Source organism: Setaria viridis, chromosome 3, assembly GCF_005286985.2.
Source record: "Setaria viridis chromosome 3, Setaria_viridis_v4.0, whole genome shotgun sequence".
In the NCBI taxonomy this organism is placed as follows: Eukaryota; Viridiplantae; Streptophyta; class Magnoliopsida; order Poales; family Poaceae; genus Setaria; species Setaria viridis.
Window position 1 is genome coordinate 22,128,732 of NC_048265.2, and position 16,249 is coordinate 22,144,980.

Genomic DNA, 16,249 nt, shown 5'->3' on the forward strand with positions numbered 1-16,249 from the left:
GCGTACCTTGATACTCTCCTATACCAGGAGGGTACCCCTCTGTCTCCTATCTACGAAGATGACGGTCCCACAGAGATTATCACGTCAAGCTCGAGTAGTTTTTCTTCAGAACGGAAACTACTCACTATCATCGCTCCTCAAGAGGGCGACGGTGAAGAACCACCAAAAAGGAATCCATGACGCAAGCGCCACCCAGATGACATGTCAGCGGATGAGCTCTCCGCCAACATACAAGGAGAAGAGATCGAGAGTCAAATGACTTGTGTCAGCGAATAAGAAACGCGACACGAGTAGATCGTCACCGCTGGCTTGCATCTGATCTACCCATGATGAACTTAGGACATGCGTTTAAAGCAGTTCAATTGTGTCACCATCGTACTCCTCTCACCGCCGTCGCATCCATTGACCTAATTACTCGGGCAATGCCACAAACCAAGTACACCAGGCAACTGGCTATATTGGCGGAGCATGTGTACGAGCAACTCGAACAACAGAACCCGATCATCTCGGTTCGACGCACCTCTTCCCATCATGGCAGTAGTGGCAGGCATCCAAGTCGCAACGAGGGTGCCAAACCTAGTCAAAACGAGGTTCTCAGAATTGAGAACCCCAGAGCAAGTCAGCACAGGGCAGAAGGTAGTCGGACGGGACCCTCGGGAGGCTGCGGCCATCATGGGCTCCACCAAGAACCGAAACAACCAGTGCACAACCTCCATCAGTAGATCAACAACAACCACAACGCTCGTGACATCATTGAAGGGTGTCATCGTGAGCGGAACAAGAAGTCGAGTTTGTGGGGGAAGATTCCGATGGGTTCCCCGCTTTCTCAAAACGAGTACGCAAAATGGTTCTACCCGACAAGTTTAAACCCCGGGTATTACCAAGTACAACGGCAAGCAGGACCCAATCCAATGGCTGCGGTACTACTCGTTGTCAGTTCAGGCAGCGGGAGGAAACGATGATGCTAAAGTCATTTACTTCCCTATCTGCATGGAGGCCGGGCCACTCACATGGCTCGAGTCCTTAAAGAGAGACTCCATTGACACATGGAGTCAACTCAAGGCGGCGCTCACAAATAACTTCGCAGGAGCAATGCAACGTCCTCGCAATAGGATCGACTTGTCCCAAGTCAAGCAGCAACAAGGCGAGACCCTACGCAGTTATCTACACTGTTTCTTCGATAAGAAGGCCACTATCATGGATATCACGGAACGGGATGCCATAGAGCGCTTTCAGAATGGTCTCTATGACTACTGGATGTTCCAAGATTTGGGCAGAAGACGCCAAGAAGATATCAAGTCTCTCAAGACCGTGATACAAGCCTGGACAGATGAAGAAGACAAAGAGATCGAGCAGTTCGAGTCTAGTCGTAATAGAGGCCAGAAGAACAACAACCAGAACAACGGGCAACACAACGATAAGAGCCGCAACGATCGCCCCAATGACAATCGAGGCAACTACTCGGGTGGTCAAAATTGTAAGAGGAAGCCAGACAATACTGTCGTGGCGATGTCCTAGTCCTCCAAGAAGAGCGGCGAAAATCAAGAAAGGACTCCAGCCAAGGAGCTCCTAAAGAAGCACTGCTTGTGGCACTCACACTCCAAACACTCTGCGATGGACTGCTATAGCCTTCGTAGAGTCATGAAAGATCTGCATCACCGTGAGATTGTTGCTGGGCCTCCGCGTTCTCCCGGCTGCGGGATTGTTGCTTCTGGCAATAAAATTATTGTGGTATGGATTTTGGTTTTTTAATTGAATATGCCCATGTACCTTCATTTTATAAACATAATTTTTTGTTTATTGTGGTTTTTCAAACACGTGCGTGCACTTTACTGGTTATGTAAAACAGAACTTTTTGGAACTCCGCTTGTTGGCCGGAGATGGGCCCGGGAGATCCGCCTGGTCCACACAAAACACAAGGGAGGAGATGTCTGTGCTAGTGTCTATTGGGCCTTGGCCTTCGTTCATCGGCTCTCGGCTGCCCGACGACGCTTCTCCTCTCTCTTGGGAGCTGGCTCCGGGCATGGTTCCTACCTAACGCCGCCGCCCCCGCCGCCGCTAGCGAGACGCTCCGCCCGCCGTCCCCCAACTCCCGTACACCGGTCAGATCCTCCACGCGGCCTACGTAGCCGGTCACCAGAGTGGACTCGCAAGAGCCGGCAACTGCTGACCCGTTAATCTCCGCTCCAGTCTCCACTCCACGTCTCCACGACCATTGATACAGGTCAGTTCCGTAAGGCCCGCCTTATCCGATTATGCTATCGAGCTTGGTATCAGCGGCCAATTTTCAGGACGGGTGAATTTGGGATAGTAGCCAACCAGGATGAACTAGGAATTATCTTTTTCTTTAGTAGAATGCCTCACTAGTAAATGCTAAGACCATTCTGCACTTTATACATTGCAAGTTAATTTGCAGACAATCATACTGACTCGATGCAAAGAGCGTCGCCCCAACAGTAAATTCTGTCGCTTAAGATTAAAGGCAGCCTCTTGTAATGCTCTTTCTTTGAACAAAAGTACAAACCACTTGTAACATTCTAGGTGTTGCATTACATACGGATACAATGACCAATACCTTCACAAGTAAATGTTGGAGACATCTCCTTCCACATGCAACCCATTCCAAGGGCACAAGGATATTCATTAATGTCCTGCTGTGTTTACTTTACATTCATATGAGTTAGTATGCTGCACAACCTGTACTAAGCAGTGAGCTTCAACAATTAAGTGGATGCATAGTAGAAGGAAAATTACTCAAAAGGCTGAAAAGGTGCAAAGTTAAATTATGGTTCCTTGGCACATGCGCACTGAACCCTGTTTATTTTCAGCTTTCTGCAACCTCTCAACATCACAAATTCCACCATTTGAGTTTAGATTCTGAACATTTGTCTACACACAATATTCCCCGAACATTTCCTCACCAGCACATGAAAGTCATCTATGACGGGAACTTTGAGTGCTAGTTGTCTTCCCAAAGCTTCTCATTCCTATTTGAATTTTCTTTTCTATCGAGCTAAAAATGAAGAATCAATAGTCTTTTTAGAAGAAAATACATGCACTGGTCTAGCAAGGTTATGTGGTAGGGATGAGAGCAGATATATAGTCTTTCATATGGTGTAAATGGAGGTCGATATATGGTTACTTACTTTTAGTTTTATAGGTGCCGACATCTTCATATATAAGTATTTAATTTTAACATATATGAACATAATTTACTTCGGAAATCACCTCCCCTCAATGTCTGGATGTTGATTTTTATTTCTTTATTGAGAGCTGAAATTGCTAACAAATATCATGTTACTTTATGTTTAGGAAAAAGGAGCAACAAGTAGATAATCCTATGCACTGATTATCTTGAAGATGATCTCCTTATTACGAGTGTTGATTGATCTTTCATCTGGGTGCAGGATCACTGCTGAAAGAAAGCATACTGTCATCATGGTTCACTTCAAGAACAGGTATATGGTGATGGAGGTCTTCATTGATGTTGGCAGAGGTGAATCTGATCCTGTTATCCTCACTCAGTTCAATATAACCAAAGTAATCAGAGACAGCATTCAACTCAACTTTGGGGAGTGTGGCCTAGCTGCATCTCTTGGATCATTGCAAGGTAATAAATACTAATAATTGTCTGTGCAGGATTTTCCATAGCGCGTTTAGCGTTTAATACTGACTATTTTAATTTAGAAGTACTAAATGTGCCAATGTTCAGTGAAGTATGTTAACCCTGTAACAAAGGTTTGCATAGTCCGAGTGTCACGTGAAGACCACCAGAAAGTATGGACCACAATTACAATGGTCAGGTCCATTGGAAAGATTCCAGTATCATTCAACCTGCTGGATGTGAGTGGTGAGTGGTTCTCTCAGATTGATGACAGTACCATGGTTGCAGTAATTTTTGCTCGGTTGTTTGATTGTGTCCAATAACCCTGAATCTTCTCTGAAATATCTGAATGATGTCTCTTGTATTGTCTTTTTCTACATGGGGAATTAGTTAGAAGTAAATGCGATTTAGAAAGGATTTGATATGGCCATCTTATGTCAGTATATGAACTACTGTAAAAAGCTATCAAGAGAGTTGCATGCTTTTTCGCTGAAGGTTATCATCCTAATGAGCTGAAGCAAAACTGATTGGGTTATTAATAGTGTAACCTGGTTCCACAAGTCTGCAAGCTTAAGATTCTTTAAATGAAATTAGCATGGTTACCCATTGAGCGAAACATAGTTATTTTCCTCAAATATCAGAATGGCTAGTCTCAATCTTGATGTGATATTTTAATTTATGTTTTTTGTATCCTTTTGTGTCCAATTGGCTTGTTTTGCCTGTCTTTTTACTATATTAGGGGTAACCTATCCTGTTGCATTTTTCAAAAAAGAGATGTATGCCTGTTTCTTTTCAATATTCTCTATGATATTCCATGGAACAACTGCATTCATTATTCATGTCATATAAGTGAAGGTCGCATAGCATCTATACCATACATATCAAATACAAGTTGAGTTTGTCTAAACAGTATTCGTCATTTAGAAGTAGAACTCAAAAATTTACATTTCGCAGTGTTTTTCCTGCTTAAACTCCATGATCAGTGCTTCCTTAAGTAAAAGGGCTGCTATTTTTTAAGGCCACACTGCCACTGCTGAGCTGATCATCACATTCACTTTCTAGGAAGCATCAGGGCGTGCAAGGCAGCTGCCATGGAGTGCGAGGAAGCGAAATATGAGCAATACAAGTTGGCTGGCGGTGATTGTATCACGCCAGATATCATCCAGTGTGTACAGAGCTGCTTTGACAAAATTAGAGGGCTAGAGAGCTAATGATTTGGTATTTGTTCTCCTGTTTGACTCTAGCAATCTCTTTTCTATGGATGAAAGAAAGAAAATTAAACATTCAGCGAGGTGTGTAGAATCGAGGGCCTAAGCATTCAGTGCTGAAGCTGCACACGTCTTAAAGTGTCCGCGATCCACATAAACAGACCCATAAAAATGTACTTTAAATTCACACGACCCATAAGAATACCTAAGGCCAGTCTTAATGGGATTTCATGGGAAGTTTCATGAATATTAAATTGTAGAACACATCATCAATTTGCTGATAAGAGAGAGAAACGCCCATGACGCGGTTACCAGGTCCGATGAAACGCTACGAAACACAGTGAGACCGTCTTCGTTTCATCGCCGGATCTGCTGCAGCTCCGACGCGTCGCCTCCCTCACCCTTCCCCGCTCTCGCGCTCCAAATCATGGGGCATTCCCTCACTCTCCCCTCCAAATCCCTCGCTCCAAACATTTGGTGGGCACAGCAACGCGGGGAAGAGCGGGGGGAGCTGCGCGAGCTATCGGCGGCGCGTGCTCAATGGAGCTCCTTGCTTCGGTGGACGCGACGATGCGGAGGAGAGCAGCAGCTCGCCTCTCCCCATATCCGACCAGCACGAGAGAGCGGCGGCGGCGCCCGCGGACCTCGCCTCTCTCGATTCATGGTTCTACATGGTGTGTCGTTAAACTCGTGATTCAAAAGTTTGGTCTGTCTTTTGTGTGCTGCGGCTTGCAGGCAGGATGAGGCCATGCTCGAACGAGAGGCTTGCGAGCAATCGAAATCCATGACTCCATGGAGCAACCACGTTGGCTCCACTGCCTGCAAGCTGTTCGAGAAAATGTCGAGGTAAGTTCCACAGACCTGTTCCATGCCATTCACGTCAGGCCTCAAGCTAGTTTAGCTTAGCAATTCTGCAACTGAAGTTGAGTTTTTTTTTTCCCTCAATCATATATATATAGTCCTAACCAGTGACTCCACATTGAAACAAACCTGAAGCTTAGATATGGCATTTACCTGTGAGTACTATGATGATTTTCACTTGTGTCCTTGACTAAGCAGAATGATGTGTACTCCATTTTTTCATCAGTGGTAGCTTATACTTGTTACCTGTATTTTGTGTGCTTGAAATTTAGTAGACACCCGAAGCTGAATGCTCTCTTGATTGCACTTCCAGTACAGACCTGCACTTTTCTGTCTGATGTGTGTTAGCTTGTTTTACTATAATGTCGGCCTCCTACTTTTATTGATATATGGCCTTTGCAACCTTGAGACATTCATTTCAGCATTGTTTTATGCTCACTTGGCTTTCTTGAGATATTCCATATTGCATGTGTACATGCACCATACGTTTAATTTCTATGACCTTGACCTGGTGGGCATGCAATTGTTATAAGCATGCATGTATGCATGTTCCTTATACTTTTGAGTAACTGGCACTTGATGGAGTGTAGCTTGCCTCATTTTGTCCTTCGTGAACCAGGTGTAGCCTCGATAGCATAAATCGCTGCCAAGTAGTGGTCTATGTGGGAGCACTTGTGCATATATAACAGCACAGGAGAACATTCAAGCATAGATATATGGACTACAGGATGTTACTGTAGAACTTTGCACTTTTACGAAAGTTGTGATGTTCTAAAAATGGGTTTGCTAGGTGTCATATACAAGGAACAGGTGCCAATACTTGTCATCGTATAATTGCTGGTTGGGGCGCTTTTGTACTGGTTATCTCGTATAGTCAATACTATGCTGGTTACTGAGCTGATACTTGTTGCCATTTTTGAAGAAAAAACATGGGCAAGCATTTAAAAAAGAACAATGAAAGATGATATTTCTCTATATATTACAAATGTTCTAGCAAGCCAGTAACTGGTGGTAGTGTAGTGCATAAGGAATGAGGAGAGATCATTGCTATTTTAGTTTTCGGTGTTCACATTCACTACTTGCCTTAGGACTAATGAGTAATGACTCTTGTTTATTGGACATAAGAAAATTTGGGTTGGGAGAAATGACATGCTGCAAAGGCCACACCAGTTCAATGTGCACTATTAGATTTTGTTGTTCAACCAAGTCTCCTTTCTTGTACTTTGCAGAACCTCTACATCAAATTGACAAATTCAAAAGGCTCAACGGTTGCTCCTCCAACAATTGTTCAGGCCTCCATTATTCTTGAAGTTGGGAATCACCAGCCATCCGTTCCAAGGATGAAGCAGTTGGCCCAAACAATTGCTAATTCGTCCTCAGGAAACTTGGGACTGAATCACACTGTGTTTGGCATAGTGGGGGTGGTACTAATGCACCTAGTCCAGCACCTATGCCTTATCAAGATAACCCTCACCACCACCACCACCACCATCACAATAGTCATGAGGAAAAGAAGCATTTTGCTCCATCTCCTGCTCCTGTACATTCTCCTGTCCAACAGCCCAAATATAGATCTCCATCCCCATCTTCTCCATATGGATACACCAACAAGTCAAAGAATAAAGCTCCTGTAGCCCCAGCTGCTGAGCCAGTAGCTAGTAACCACCATTATGCTTCACCTGCAACCACACCTCGTCCAGTGCCACCACCATCCATTAGTCCATTGCCTTCCGTTCATCACTCTCCTAATAATCCCAGGAGACACAATAGCGCCCCTGCTCCTTCTCCAGCACTTGCGAAGCCCCACTTGCATGCCGCACCTCTCATTCATGGACATCTTGCTCAAACGCCAGCTGCAGCCCCTGCTCCTCATTCATGTGAGTTGCTTCTCCCTTGATCGGCTGGTCCTTGTTTGAATATCCTCAACTACCATGTGCTATTATTTTAAAACAATACTTGTACATAAAGATTATGGAGTTAGTGGTTACTTTTATTAAATATCTTTTTTCTTGTAGCTCTATGCCAGATTTGAAGAATATCTTCGGTCAAAAGAAATAGAAGAATATCAAATCTGTGAAACTTTTCTACTTTTACCGTAGTAATTTGCTACCAGCAATAGGTTAGACATATTGAATTGAATGGAACTACAATAGTGCAAAGTGTCTAATCATTTCATTCACTATGTCAGCCTTGCCACCATGCTAGTTCCTCTAACTTTGAGTCACAGCCATGCGGACCTCATCAAATGCTACCTTGTATCTCCTTTTCAAACGCTATCGACATTTCCTCTCTTGCTACTAAGTACTAACCGGATATTGTTTGTGCAATTGCAGCATATGCCACCCAAAGGCATTCTTGTCAATGGCAATGGGCCCTCGCACTGCTCATGTGTATGCTGATGGGTCTGCCATGACGAAGGCGGTCGATCTAAGCTAAATATAGTCCAGAACAGGCAGAAGATTTGCTGTTCTGAGACGGTGGTAGGCGCAGAATTACATACCCTAGCTGGAGGTGATGGTGTATACTTGGATAGCGTGTGAATATGGATCGGGGATATAAAGCAGTTGCTGGGCATCTGTGCGCATGTGTATAGTGACCAAAGCCAGATGCGGCAAGCCCTTGTGTGCTGCACATGTGTTTGCCCTGCATTCGCTTTGTAACGGTGCTCGAAACACAGAGAAATGGTGGGATCCAGTATAGACGCTTATACAGTTTTGCACGAGATTTTGCTTTGGCCGATATACGCTCTGCAAAACTTCGAAATTGAGCTCTTTGCGCAGTCTTTCTACAACTAGATAAGCCAAAACTCTGGATGTACCTAAACCAGGGCAGAGCCAAATTCAGAGCAAAGGAAAATTCTTCCGCAAGGTCAATGATGATGCATACACTGAAAACACTTAAAAGCCAGAAATAAAAAATTGTTCACACATGAAATGGTTCATGAAAGGAGAAATAAAAGAACAATTGAATGAATTAATGTCTGATGTACAAGGGGTCTGATGGTACAAGTGCTACAACTATGCTGCGACGAAAATACACAATGTGACAGTTTTCAAGAATGTGAATTGAACAAAGATACAAGAGCCGACACTGACAACAGTGTGGTGGGAGGCCAGATGAAACAATGTAACGATCAATTATGACACATATGTACCGATTTTCCTGATCGTGTGAGCGTACACCAGAGTCGCTTTGTCAGAAAGGTTTACTGTGCTTGCTGTTGTCTCGCTTGAGCTGTACTTTCAATTTTTTACCACCTAATTGGAATCCATTCATCATACTAATGGCAGTTTGTGCAGAAGCTGGAGAATCATAGCTTACAAAACCTGTACAGATTCAGGAATAAGTTAGCAAGCCATGTTTCCAAGACGACTTATCATCCAAATTCAAGCTAGGAAGAATTAGTTACCAAAGCATTTACTAACACCAGTCGCCTTGTCTACAAAAACTTTAGCACTCAAAACTCTACCAAAACTCTGAAATGCACTTGCAAGATCATGGTCACCAAATTCTTGTGGTATGTGGTATATGAACAAGTTGGCTCCAGGAGGACCTGTACATGTGACAACCATTTCTAAGACAGAAATTTTCAAATAATGATGCATCTAAACAAATATAAGAATTTTTCTGTTAGAAACAAAGTTAAGAACTTATACAAACTAAAATAAGTAATCTCATGAGTATAGAAGACAGCAAACCTTCTATCTGGGGACCAGGATTGCTGCTGGCACCCGAAGACGTGGGTGAATTAGCATTTGAATTTTGAACTTTGATTGGATTGTGAGAATTTGCAAAAGGACGATTGTTAATAGCACCACCAGGATACGCTCCAGGATACTGCATGCCAGGCAAAGGTGAATAGGGGCTTCCTAACTGCGTTGAATTAAATGATCTAGGAGCTGAATTAGGGGAAAGCTCGGAATTAGCTCCACGGATTGAGCTTCCTTGATTAACAGGCTGAACCATGTTCTGGAAGGCAGCTTGATTTTGCATAGGAGATAGAGGAGGGTACTGCATAAGTCCATAGGTTCCTTGTGGCTGCACAGAGCAATATAAGTAGAGCTATCATCCACAATGCCAAACAAGTTAAATACAAGAAGTGCTGTAGAGGCACTTTACATGCATATTGCCATACTGCATAACTTAGTTTTTCGGTCATTGCATATTTTATAAAATCCAAGAAAAGTTCAAGTAGCATCCTTATTTTGGTTATAGACTTGCACGAACATAAGGATGATGCAAACTTTGCAATTCAAAAGAATGCTCACTTCTGTTGAGCGTGGGAGCAGCATATGAAATATTGTCATGGAGCTATCTTGAGAACAAGTTGGGACTACTACACTTCTCAAATTAGCCGCTCAATGTAACATGCACTAACCAACCTCAAGATCTTTATGCATAATTTACCTGGTAGCCAAATCCATTGTACTGAGGTACATATCCCATCTGTAAAGCTCCAAACAATGAGGTCTGCTGCATGGCATTTGCATTCAACATGTTAGAGGACTGGAATTGAGCTTTTTGTGCTTTTCGAGCCTGTCTTTCCTTTTCGGTATCAGCCCATTTCACAACCAAGGGAACACTTGAACCCTAACAAAAATGAACAGGGCATGTTAGGTTTATGTAACTGCTCATGAAATTTTAGAAGCAATAATCCAAAAATCACATGATGCCAAAGGTATTAATGATTCATGGTATGCATCAATATCTTCATCAAACATAAGACAAAATGCCATGAAGGAAATATCTTTTATCTAAAAAATAACTGCACGCAAGAGCTACTCTAGAAGACTGGAGTCCAGCATGCATAACTTTACTTGAATCTATCAGATTATGTTCAAGTAATGAACGAAGTGGAATCCAGAATTGCTGGCTCTAAATATTTAGGAAAATAGGACAGAAGTCACAAGTCAGTACCATCAGAAGATGTCTTAAATTGGAAATATTAACCAATGTGTGGCCGATAAGTGGTGCCTGGGGTTACATGTCAGCAACACATAAAAATTTTGAACTAAGGCGATGTTAAAATTTAGCAAGGCCCATGCTGCTTTGTTTGAGCATCTTCTGTCTGATACTGACAGCGAGTGCAATATTCACTTAATACCAATGCAAGATTTGGGCTAACTACGCTAAAACAATTTGGATCATGCTTGTGGAGTTGTGGCAGTAGTCTTATGATTTAAGAAAACTGGGTTGCATAAACCCAGTTTAGAGTAGGTGGGGTTATGTGATGTTTTCAGGAGAAGTGGAGTGAAATATTGCCACCACAAACAGGAAAAGAAAAATGGATCCTTAGTTCTAACAAACCTCTATCTTGTGCTTTCCATTTAGAGCTTCTATTGCAGCTACAGCTTGCTCCTTGGTTTCATATTTCAGAAAGGCACAGCCAGCTGCAACATCCACGGATGATGAAATTAAATGTACAGAAAAGTGTAATAAAAGTGAATAAGCAATCGATCTTCCATCCCTATCTACTGTCGCCACTAGATAAATATACCTTTGCTTGCCTGCTGCGAACCTCTCAAAATCTGCAAATCTTTGATATTCCCATATTGTGAAAATAAATCAGTCATTTCAGCATCTGTTACATTTTTCGGGAGCATTCCAACAAAAAGCTTGTGCTCTGGAAGTAACCCAACAAAAACATGTCAGTGGAAATGATAAATAACTGAGCCAAGATCAACGCACAAATTTGTTATAAACGATACAATTTTGGAGATCCTCATACCCAATCTTTCCAACTCTCCATCAGCATATTTTACTTGCAATGGACTTGATGCCTGGTTTAAAACAGAGAAAAGATGAGAAAAAGAAACATTTAAAGCATCAGGGAGAAGTAAAAGATGTTTGACAATATAATAACTTAATAATTGTGTTAGGAATTTGAAATAATTCCTAAATGATTGGTTGCAATTTTATATGGAGGCCCTTAAAACTTTCTTTGAAGCATTTCAAAAATTTCCCATCCTTAGAAGCATGTTAATATATCACTGTCAGAGAGTGCATCGGCAAACGGCAATGGCAAGTTTTATTTTGATTTATTCAGATTCCTAAATTGCACTTCTACCATTGACTGCTCAAACTAGACATCTAACAACAATATGGGAATGCTAGTGTTGAGTTCAGACCTCTAAGTTTACTATGTAAGCAGTTGATTAGTTTGGAGATAGATTTGAACACAGACAGTACCAGCTCGGCACAATATGTTAAGCAAAATTCAAAGCATTGCAATAATTCCGGACCCCAAAGAAGATAACCTAGACAGGCATTATAGAGGTGAAACAAGCAGGGTTGATAACTTATAGAGGGATCGGTCACTACACTGCGCCCAGGAAAATATAGGTGAAACAAGCAGGGTTATGACCACATACCCCAGTTAGTGTACACTTGTTGTGATATGCAGTCACTGCCTTGTCCGCCTCCTCCCTTGATGGGCAGATCAGGAAGCAGCAACCTGCAAAGTTCCAGTACACTTAGATCAAAGATCAAATTAAGGATACAAAAGGGTAGGAGGCTAGCAGCTTGCCATCTGCAGATTAAATATCCACATTATATAGCATCAAATTTTTTAATTTATGCCAAATGGCATTCCAGTTGAATTTTGCACATGAACAACATGTGTGCAATGAATTCCTTTACGAGAACAATGAATTTTTTTTCGTCCTCAAAAGCAGCAAACATGTGTGCAATTCAGTTGTCCCTAAATTTTACCCAAAACACATGTAGAGAAAATGTAGCTTTGTTCAGTTCCCACTTCCCAGTTAGTCTGTGCCACCAAAGACAGCCTATATTCAGCGGGCCAAGTGAAATCAACCAGCTCGAATCGAAGCTCAACTCCTCTAAATCGCAAGAATTCAACACAATACCAAATCTTAAGTTTGCACCACAAGGTATGCCAAGTGGAACCAAAACTGGAAAGTCTGATCTAGCCCTACACCGAAAAAAATCAAAAGATGAGCACTGAATATAAGCACACAGAATTTTGCAACATCGTATGCCAGCTTTGGCTCAAGAACCAGTAATTCAAGCAAACAAACACTGAAGGGGAAATGCCCTGAGCTCAAATGGCAGAAAAACGAGGAGTTTCAAGCAAACGCAGCAACTCCTTACATAGCACGACCAGAAGCCTACAAAATTTACTAGGGGCGCGCTGGATCAGAATTTGACAAAGTTGACCAAGGCTTTCTCGCAACCACATGGAGCTCGCGTCACGGCGTCGCATCCCTCCAGAGCCCACAGAGAACAAGAGTACCACGAATTCAGCGCAAAAGGTAGCAAAATCCCCCAGAAAGCGCGAAATTCCCAACCGCATTGCACAGGAATGGCCAGCCAACCAAGCAACCAATTCCCAGAAAAGCACGAGGCCTTTCGACCCCGCCGGAGCATCCGCGAACAGGAAGGCGGCAACTCGAGCTCTGCGGCGACATTGCCCCGGACCAAGCTCAGAGCCCAGCTGAGAGCCCCCCCGAGAGCAAGGAAATCCTCCCCCCATAGAAAAGCGACGTACGGACGACGGAGCCCCGGAGCTCCGTCTCCGCCGCTTCCCCTCAGCGACCCGCGGCCCAGATCCCGCGCCGAGGGAAGCCGCCCCGCGCGGGAGTCGCATTGGCGGTGCGGGCGAAGGGAAATCCCCGCGCGGAGGTGCGGTGAGGCGTACGGATCCGTTACCTCGCGAGACCCTAGTGGCCCTGTCGCGGATGACGGTGACCTCGTCGACGAGCGCCACGCGGCTGAACATGGCGGCGAGCTCGGACTCGGTCATCTGCTTGGGCACCTGCCCCACGAACAGCTTCACGCTCTCCCTGCCGCGCCCCTCCGCCGCCGCCACCCCGGCGCCGGCGCCCCCCGCCGCCTGCTGCTGCTGGTCCCTGTCGCCGCCGTCCTCCGCCATTGGCCGGGCGCTAGCTGGCTGGCGGGCTGGCTGGCTGGCTGGGCTAGGGTTTGCGCGCGGGAGGGGGGGGCTGGTTGGTTGGTCGCCTCAGGGCGGAGGAGAGGAAGGAAGGGCGGGGACGGAGACGGAGCCGCGGGGTTAATACTTGGTAAATAAATGGCGATTTTAAATTAGCGTGGCGTGGTGATGATGATGGGGAGGGTGGGGTGACGAAGAGGAAGGAAGCGGAGGACAAACCGGTGCTCGTGGTGTGCGGTTGCCTGCCTGTGATTGATCTCGCTCTGCGGCCCAAGCCCCTCCCAACGGTTTCCTTGCCCTCTCTCTCTCCTTTGTCGTCTTCTTCTGTCAGGGCTTGTCCCGATCCTGGGGGCAGCGAAAACTATGTCCGGTTAAATTGGGTTCTGGGAGCATTGCCATTTAAATAAAATCTCCTGCAGTTTTTATTTATTTATCGAGTGCTAGGAGTTATCTGGAACGTTAACGTTGCACGACGACGGGGCAGGCCCAAAGCCTCAAAGGATAACGACAATGTTCGTGGTAAGATGATCGAGAAATTTTGTGAAAAATGCGTCTAGGCAGAATCAGTGTAAAGCTCGATTCAGACATCCGTTTTTATGATTTATCACACAAATGCTTTAAAAAATTATTATCACACAAATGAGCCTGAGTTTAGCTCATGCAATTAATTAAGGAGAAATGAACTAAAATAGCATGCTACGTAGTTAATTAGCTATTTGAAAGCACCATTTGGTACCTACCGAGGTCACATTCGGCTCAAGAGTAGATGAGATGATGCGGTAAGAAAGTTATTAGGGATAAGAATGGTCACTAATGCTATTTATGTAAATGTTGGGAGTGAAATAATCGTTGGTTCCATGTGTTCATCCCGTGCCCCAATGTGAATGGTGACAGTGAAAATAGTTGTTGTAGATTGCTAACCGTGGGACGGATTCTCCACCAATCATGCTGTTATGGAAAGGGACAGATGAGCTACGCATTGCAGAAACTTGACAATTCGAAGGCTTCAAACTCTCCCTCTCAAACCTCCTGTCTGAGAGCTGGCATATACCACTCTAAAACTGCTAGGGGTACCAAAATTAGGAGTGATACATGTTACTCCCTTTTTTATATGGCGTACGCATTAAATAAATATTGCAACATGACATCTATTGTGGAAATTGACAATAATATTGTAATAAGAGAAATTTATGGTCAAAGTAAACCTTCTAAAGGCTTTTTCTTCCCAAATTCTACTAAGGGAGGATACATAAGGTTGATGGTGAAAACAAAGTTATTCCTAGGGATTACCTGTGCAAAAGATACATATCTCTCTCTCTCTCTCTATATATATATATATATATATATGTATGTATATATGTATGTATGTATGTATATATATATATATATATTGCTTAGATGTGACCTCAACAATGATTCATCTAACAATACCTTTGTCCACCTTTTGTTATTAATTTATATGTGAAAAAGTTTGTCCAAGGAAAAGTTTGGATTCGCAAGTCCTAGCGATCAATATGAATAATGCTAACAAATCAAATGTTATTCAGGATGGGCTGGCAAGGGGCAAGAATTGTGGTGTAACGTTGGACACCACCTTTTATGAGATTAGGGGGGGGGGGGGGGGGGGGGGGGGGGGGATGAATTGTTTATAACGAGGTGTTATAATCAATACTGAAATTATTAAGATGAGTGGATTTGTTAGTGCTGGAAAAGAAGATAGAAATGCTATTAAGAAAGCATAGCATCATCAACTGAAACTACCAATGCTGAAACGGGAAACTGTATTGAAATTAACAAGCGGTGCCAAAAAAGAAGGGGAAGAAAGGGAACAATACACATGGTGCACCTAGCAGTCCACATGATTGTCCCGTTGCTTTGGCATAGTACGTTAGGAAAAGGGAAAGATGGTGATGTCTAATAGGATATACAGAGAGTTAATTGTCTCAAATGATTCGAGGCACTACTAACCAAAAGTTATCCTCAGCTTCTGTCCGCTTAGACTTCCTAAACAGCAATCTCTCCACTATTTTCCAAAACAATAGGAGTTTAATGAATAAAAAAGATTTGTGCCGGAAAACAAGTCAACTCACGGGAAAACTCTCGCGAGAAAAAAATAATATGGCCTTAATCTAATGACCACAAAAGCAATATCTGACTATGTCACCTCCACATGGACCATCTCACTCACATTCACGGGGACCAGTCTCAGTTATTACAAATGAGTTCCAGAAAAAAAATGGTCAAACAAAGAAATTCCTCCCGGATTAAACTGGCGACGGGCCTCGCTCGCTCTGGCGGCGTCGGCGTGCACGGACGCCGCCCCGGCAGCTGGGTGCCGCCTCCAGCGAATTGGGGTTGTGGAAGAGGACCAAAAGATAGGAGGGGGGACAGAGCTGCCAGGGAGGGAAGGAGGCGCGGCGGGCATGTCGCGCGCTCGCTCACCCGGTGATTGTGAGTGAGCTCCAGGCTAACATGCCCACGAGCTCTAGGGAGTCTAGGCTGGCCTCCAGGCTAACACGCACATGCCCCGTGCCCCCTTCCCCCAGCCAGCCGCGGGGTCCATCATGGAGCTAGGCAGGCTGCGGTCAACTCATAACCACCACCAAAGACACCCCTCTCTCTTTTATATCACCAGACGAGGAGTGCAAATGCTCCATCTAATCTGTT

At 44.0% G+C, this 16,249-nt stretch overlaps 2 protein-coding genes and 1 long non-coding RNA gene across 4 annotated transcripts; 2 read left to right on the plus strand and 1 right to left on the minus strand.

Annotated features, from left to right (window-relative positions):
- Positions 1-1,937: 1,937 nt before the first annotated feature.
- LOC117848425 (probable ribonuclease P/MRP protein subunit POP5) lies at positions 1,938-4,941 on the plus strand. 2 transcript variants are annotated; one of them, XM_072292799.1, is made up of 4 exons: positions 1,938-2,224; positions 3,313-3,610; positions 3,713-3,850; positions 4,667-4,941. In XM_072292799.1, the coding sequence occupies exons 2-4, from the start codon at positions 3,361-3,363 to the stop codon at positions 4,813-4,815; spliced, it is 537 nt and encodes a 178-aa protein (XP_072148900.1). In that variant the 5' UTR covers positions 1,938-2,224; positions 3,313-3,360; the 3' UTR covers positions 4,816-4,941. The 2 variants fall into 2 exon arrangements, with proteins under 2 accessions (XP_072148900.1, XP_034585723.1); XM_034729832.2 differs by having other exon boundaries at positions 1,940-2,224; positions 3,408-3,610.
- Positions 4,942-7,304: 2,363 nt separating this feature from the next.
- LOC140222376 (uncharacterized) lies at positions 7,305-8,412 on the plus strand. Its single transcript, XR_011897818.1, has 2 exons — positions 7,305-7,550; positions 8,007-8,412. It is a non-coding gene; the product is annotated as an uncharacterized lncRNA (long non-coding RNA).
- A 202-nt stretch (positions 8,413-8,614) lies between these two features.
- On the minus strand, positions 8,615-13,727 carry LOC117848424 (RNA-binding protein BRN1). Its single transcript, XM_034729831.2, has 9 exons — positions 13,342-13,727; positions 12,045-12,127; positions 11,402-11,453; positions 11,171-11,296; positions 10,981-11,063; positions 10,081-10,263; positions 9,372-9,711; positions 9,083-9,226; positions 8,615-8,999 (listed from the first exon to the last, which is right to left on the minus strand). Exons 1-9 carry the CDS (start codon positions 13,562-13,564, stop codon positions 8,869-8,871), a joined length of 1,365 nt encoding a protein of 454 aa, XP_034585722.1. The 5' UTR covers positions 13,565-13,727; the 3' UTR covers positions 8,615-8,868.
- Positions 13,728-16,249: the final 2,522 nt, after the last annotated feature.

Bases quoted from the DNA above. Each gene is read 5' to 3' on its own strand.
- LOC117848425 (XM_072292799.1), top strand. From the start codon at position 3,361: ATGATCTCCTTATTACGAGTGTTGATTGATCTTTCATCTGGGTGCAGG. The intron at 3,611-3,712 runs GTAATAAATACT...GCCAATGTTCAG, and splicing joins ATCTCTTGGATCATTGCAAG to TGAAGTATGTTAACCCTGTA. The intron at 3,851-4,666 runs GTGAGTGGTTCT...TTCACTTTCTAG, and splicing joins CAACCTGCTGGATGTGAGTG to GAAGCATCAGGGCGTGCAAG.
- LOC117848424 (XM_034729831.2), bottom strand. From the start codon at position 13,564: ATGGCGGAGGACGGCGGCGACAGGGACCAGCAGCAGCAGGCGGCGGGG. The intron at 9,227-9,371 runs GTTTGCTGTCTT...TCACATGTACAG, and splicing joins TCCTGGTCCCCAGATAGAAG to GTCCTCCTGGAGCCAACTTG. The intron at 9,000-9,082 runs GTAACTAATTCT...GAATCTGTACAG, and splicing joins TGGTGTTAGTAAATGCTTTG to GTTTTGTAAGCTATGATTCT.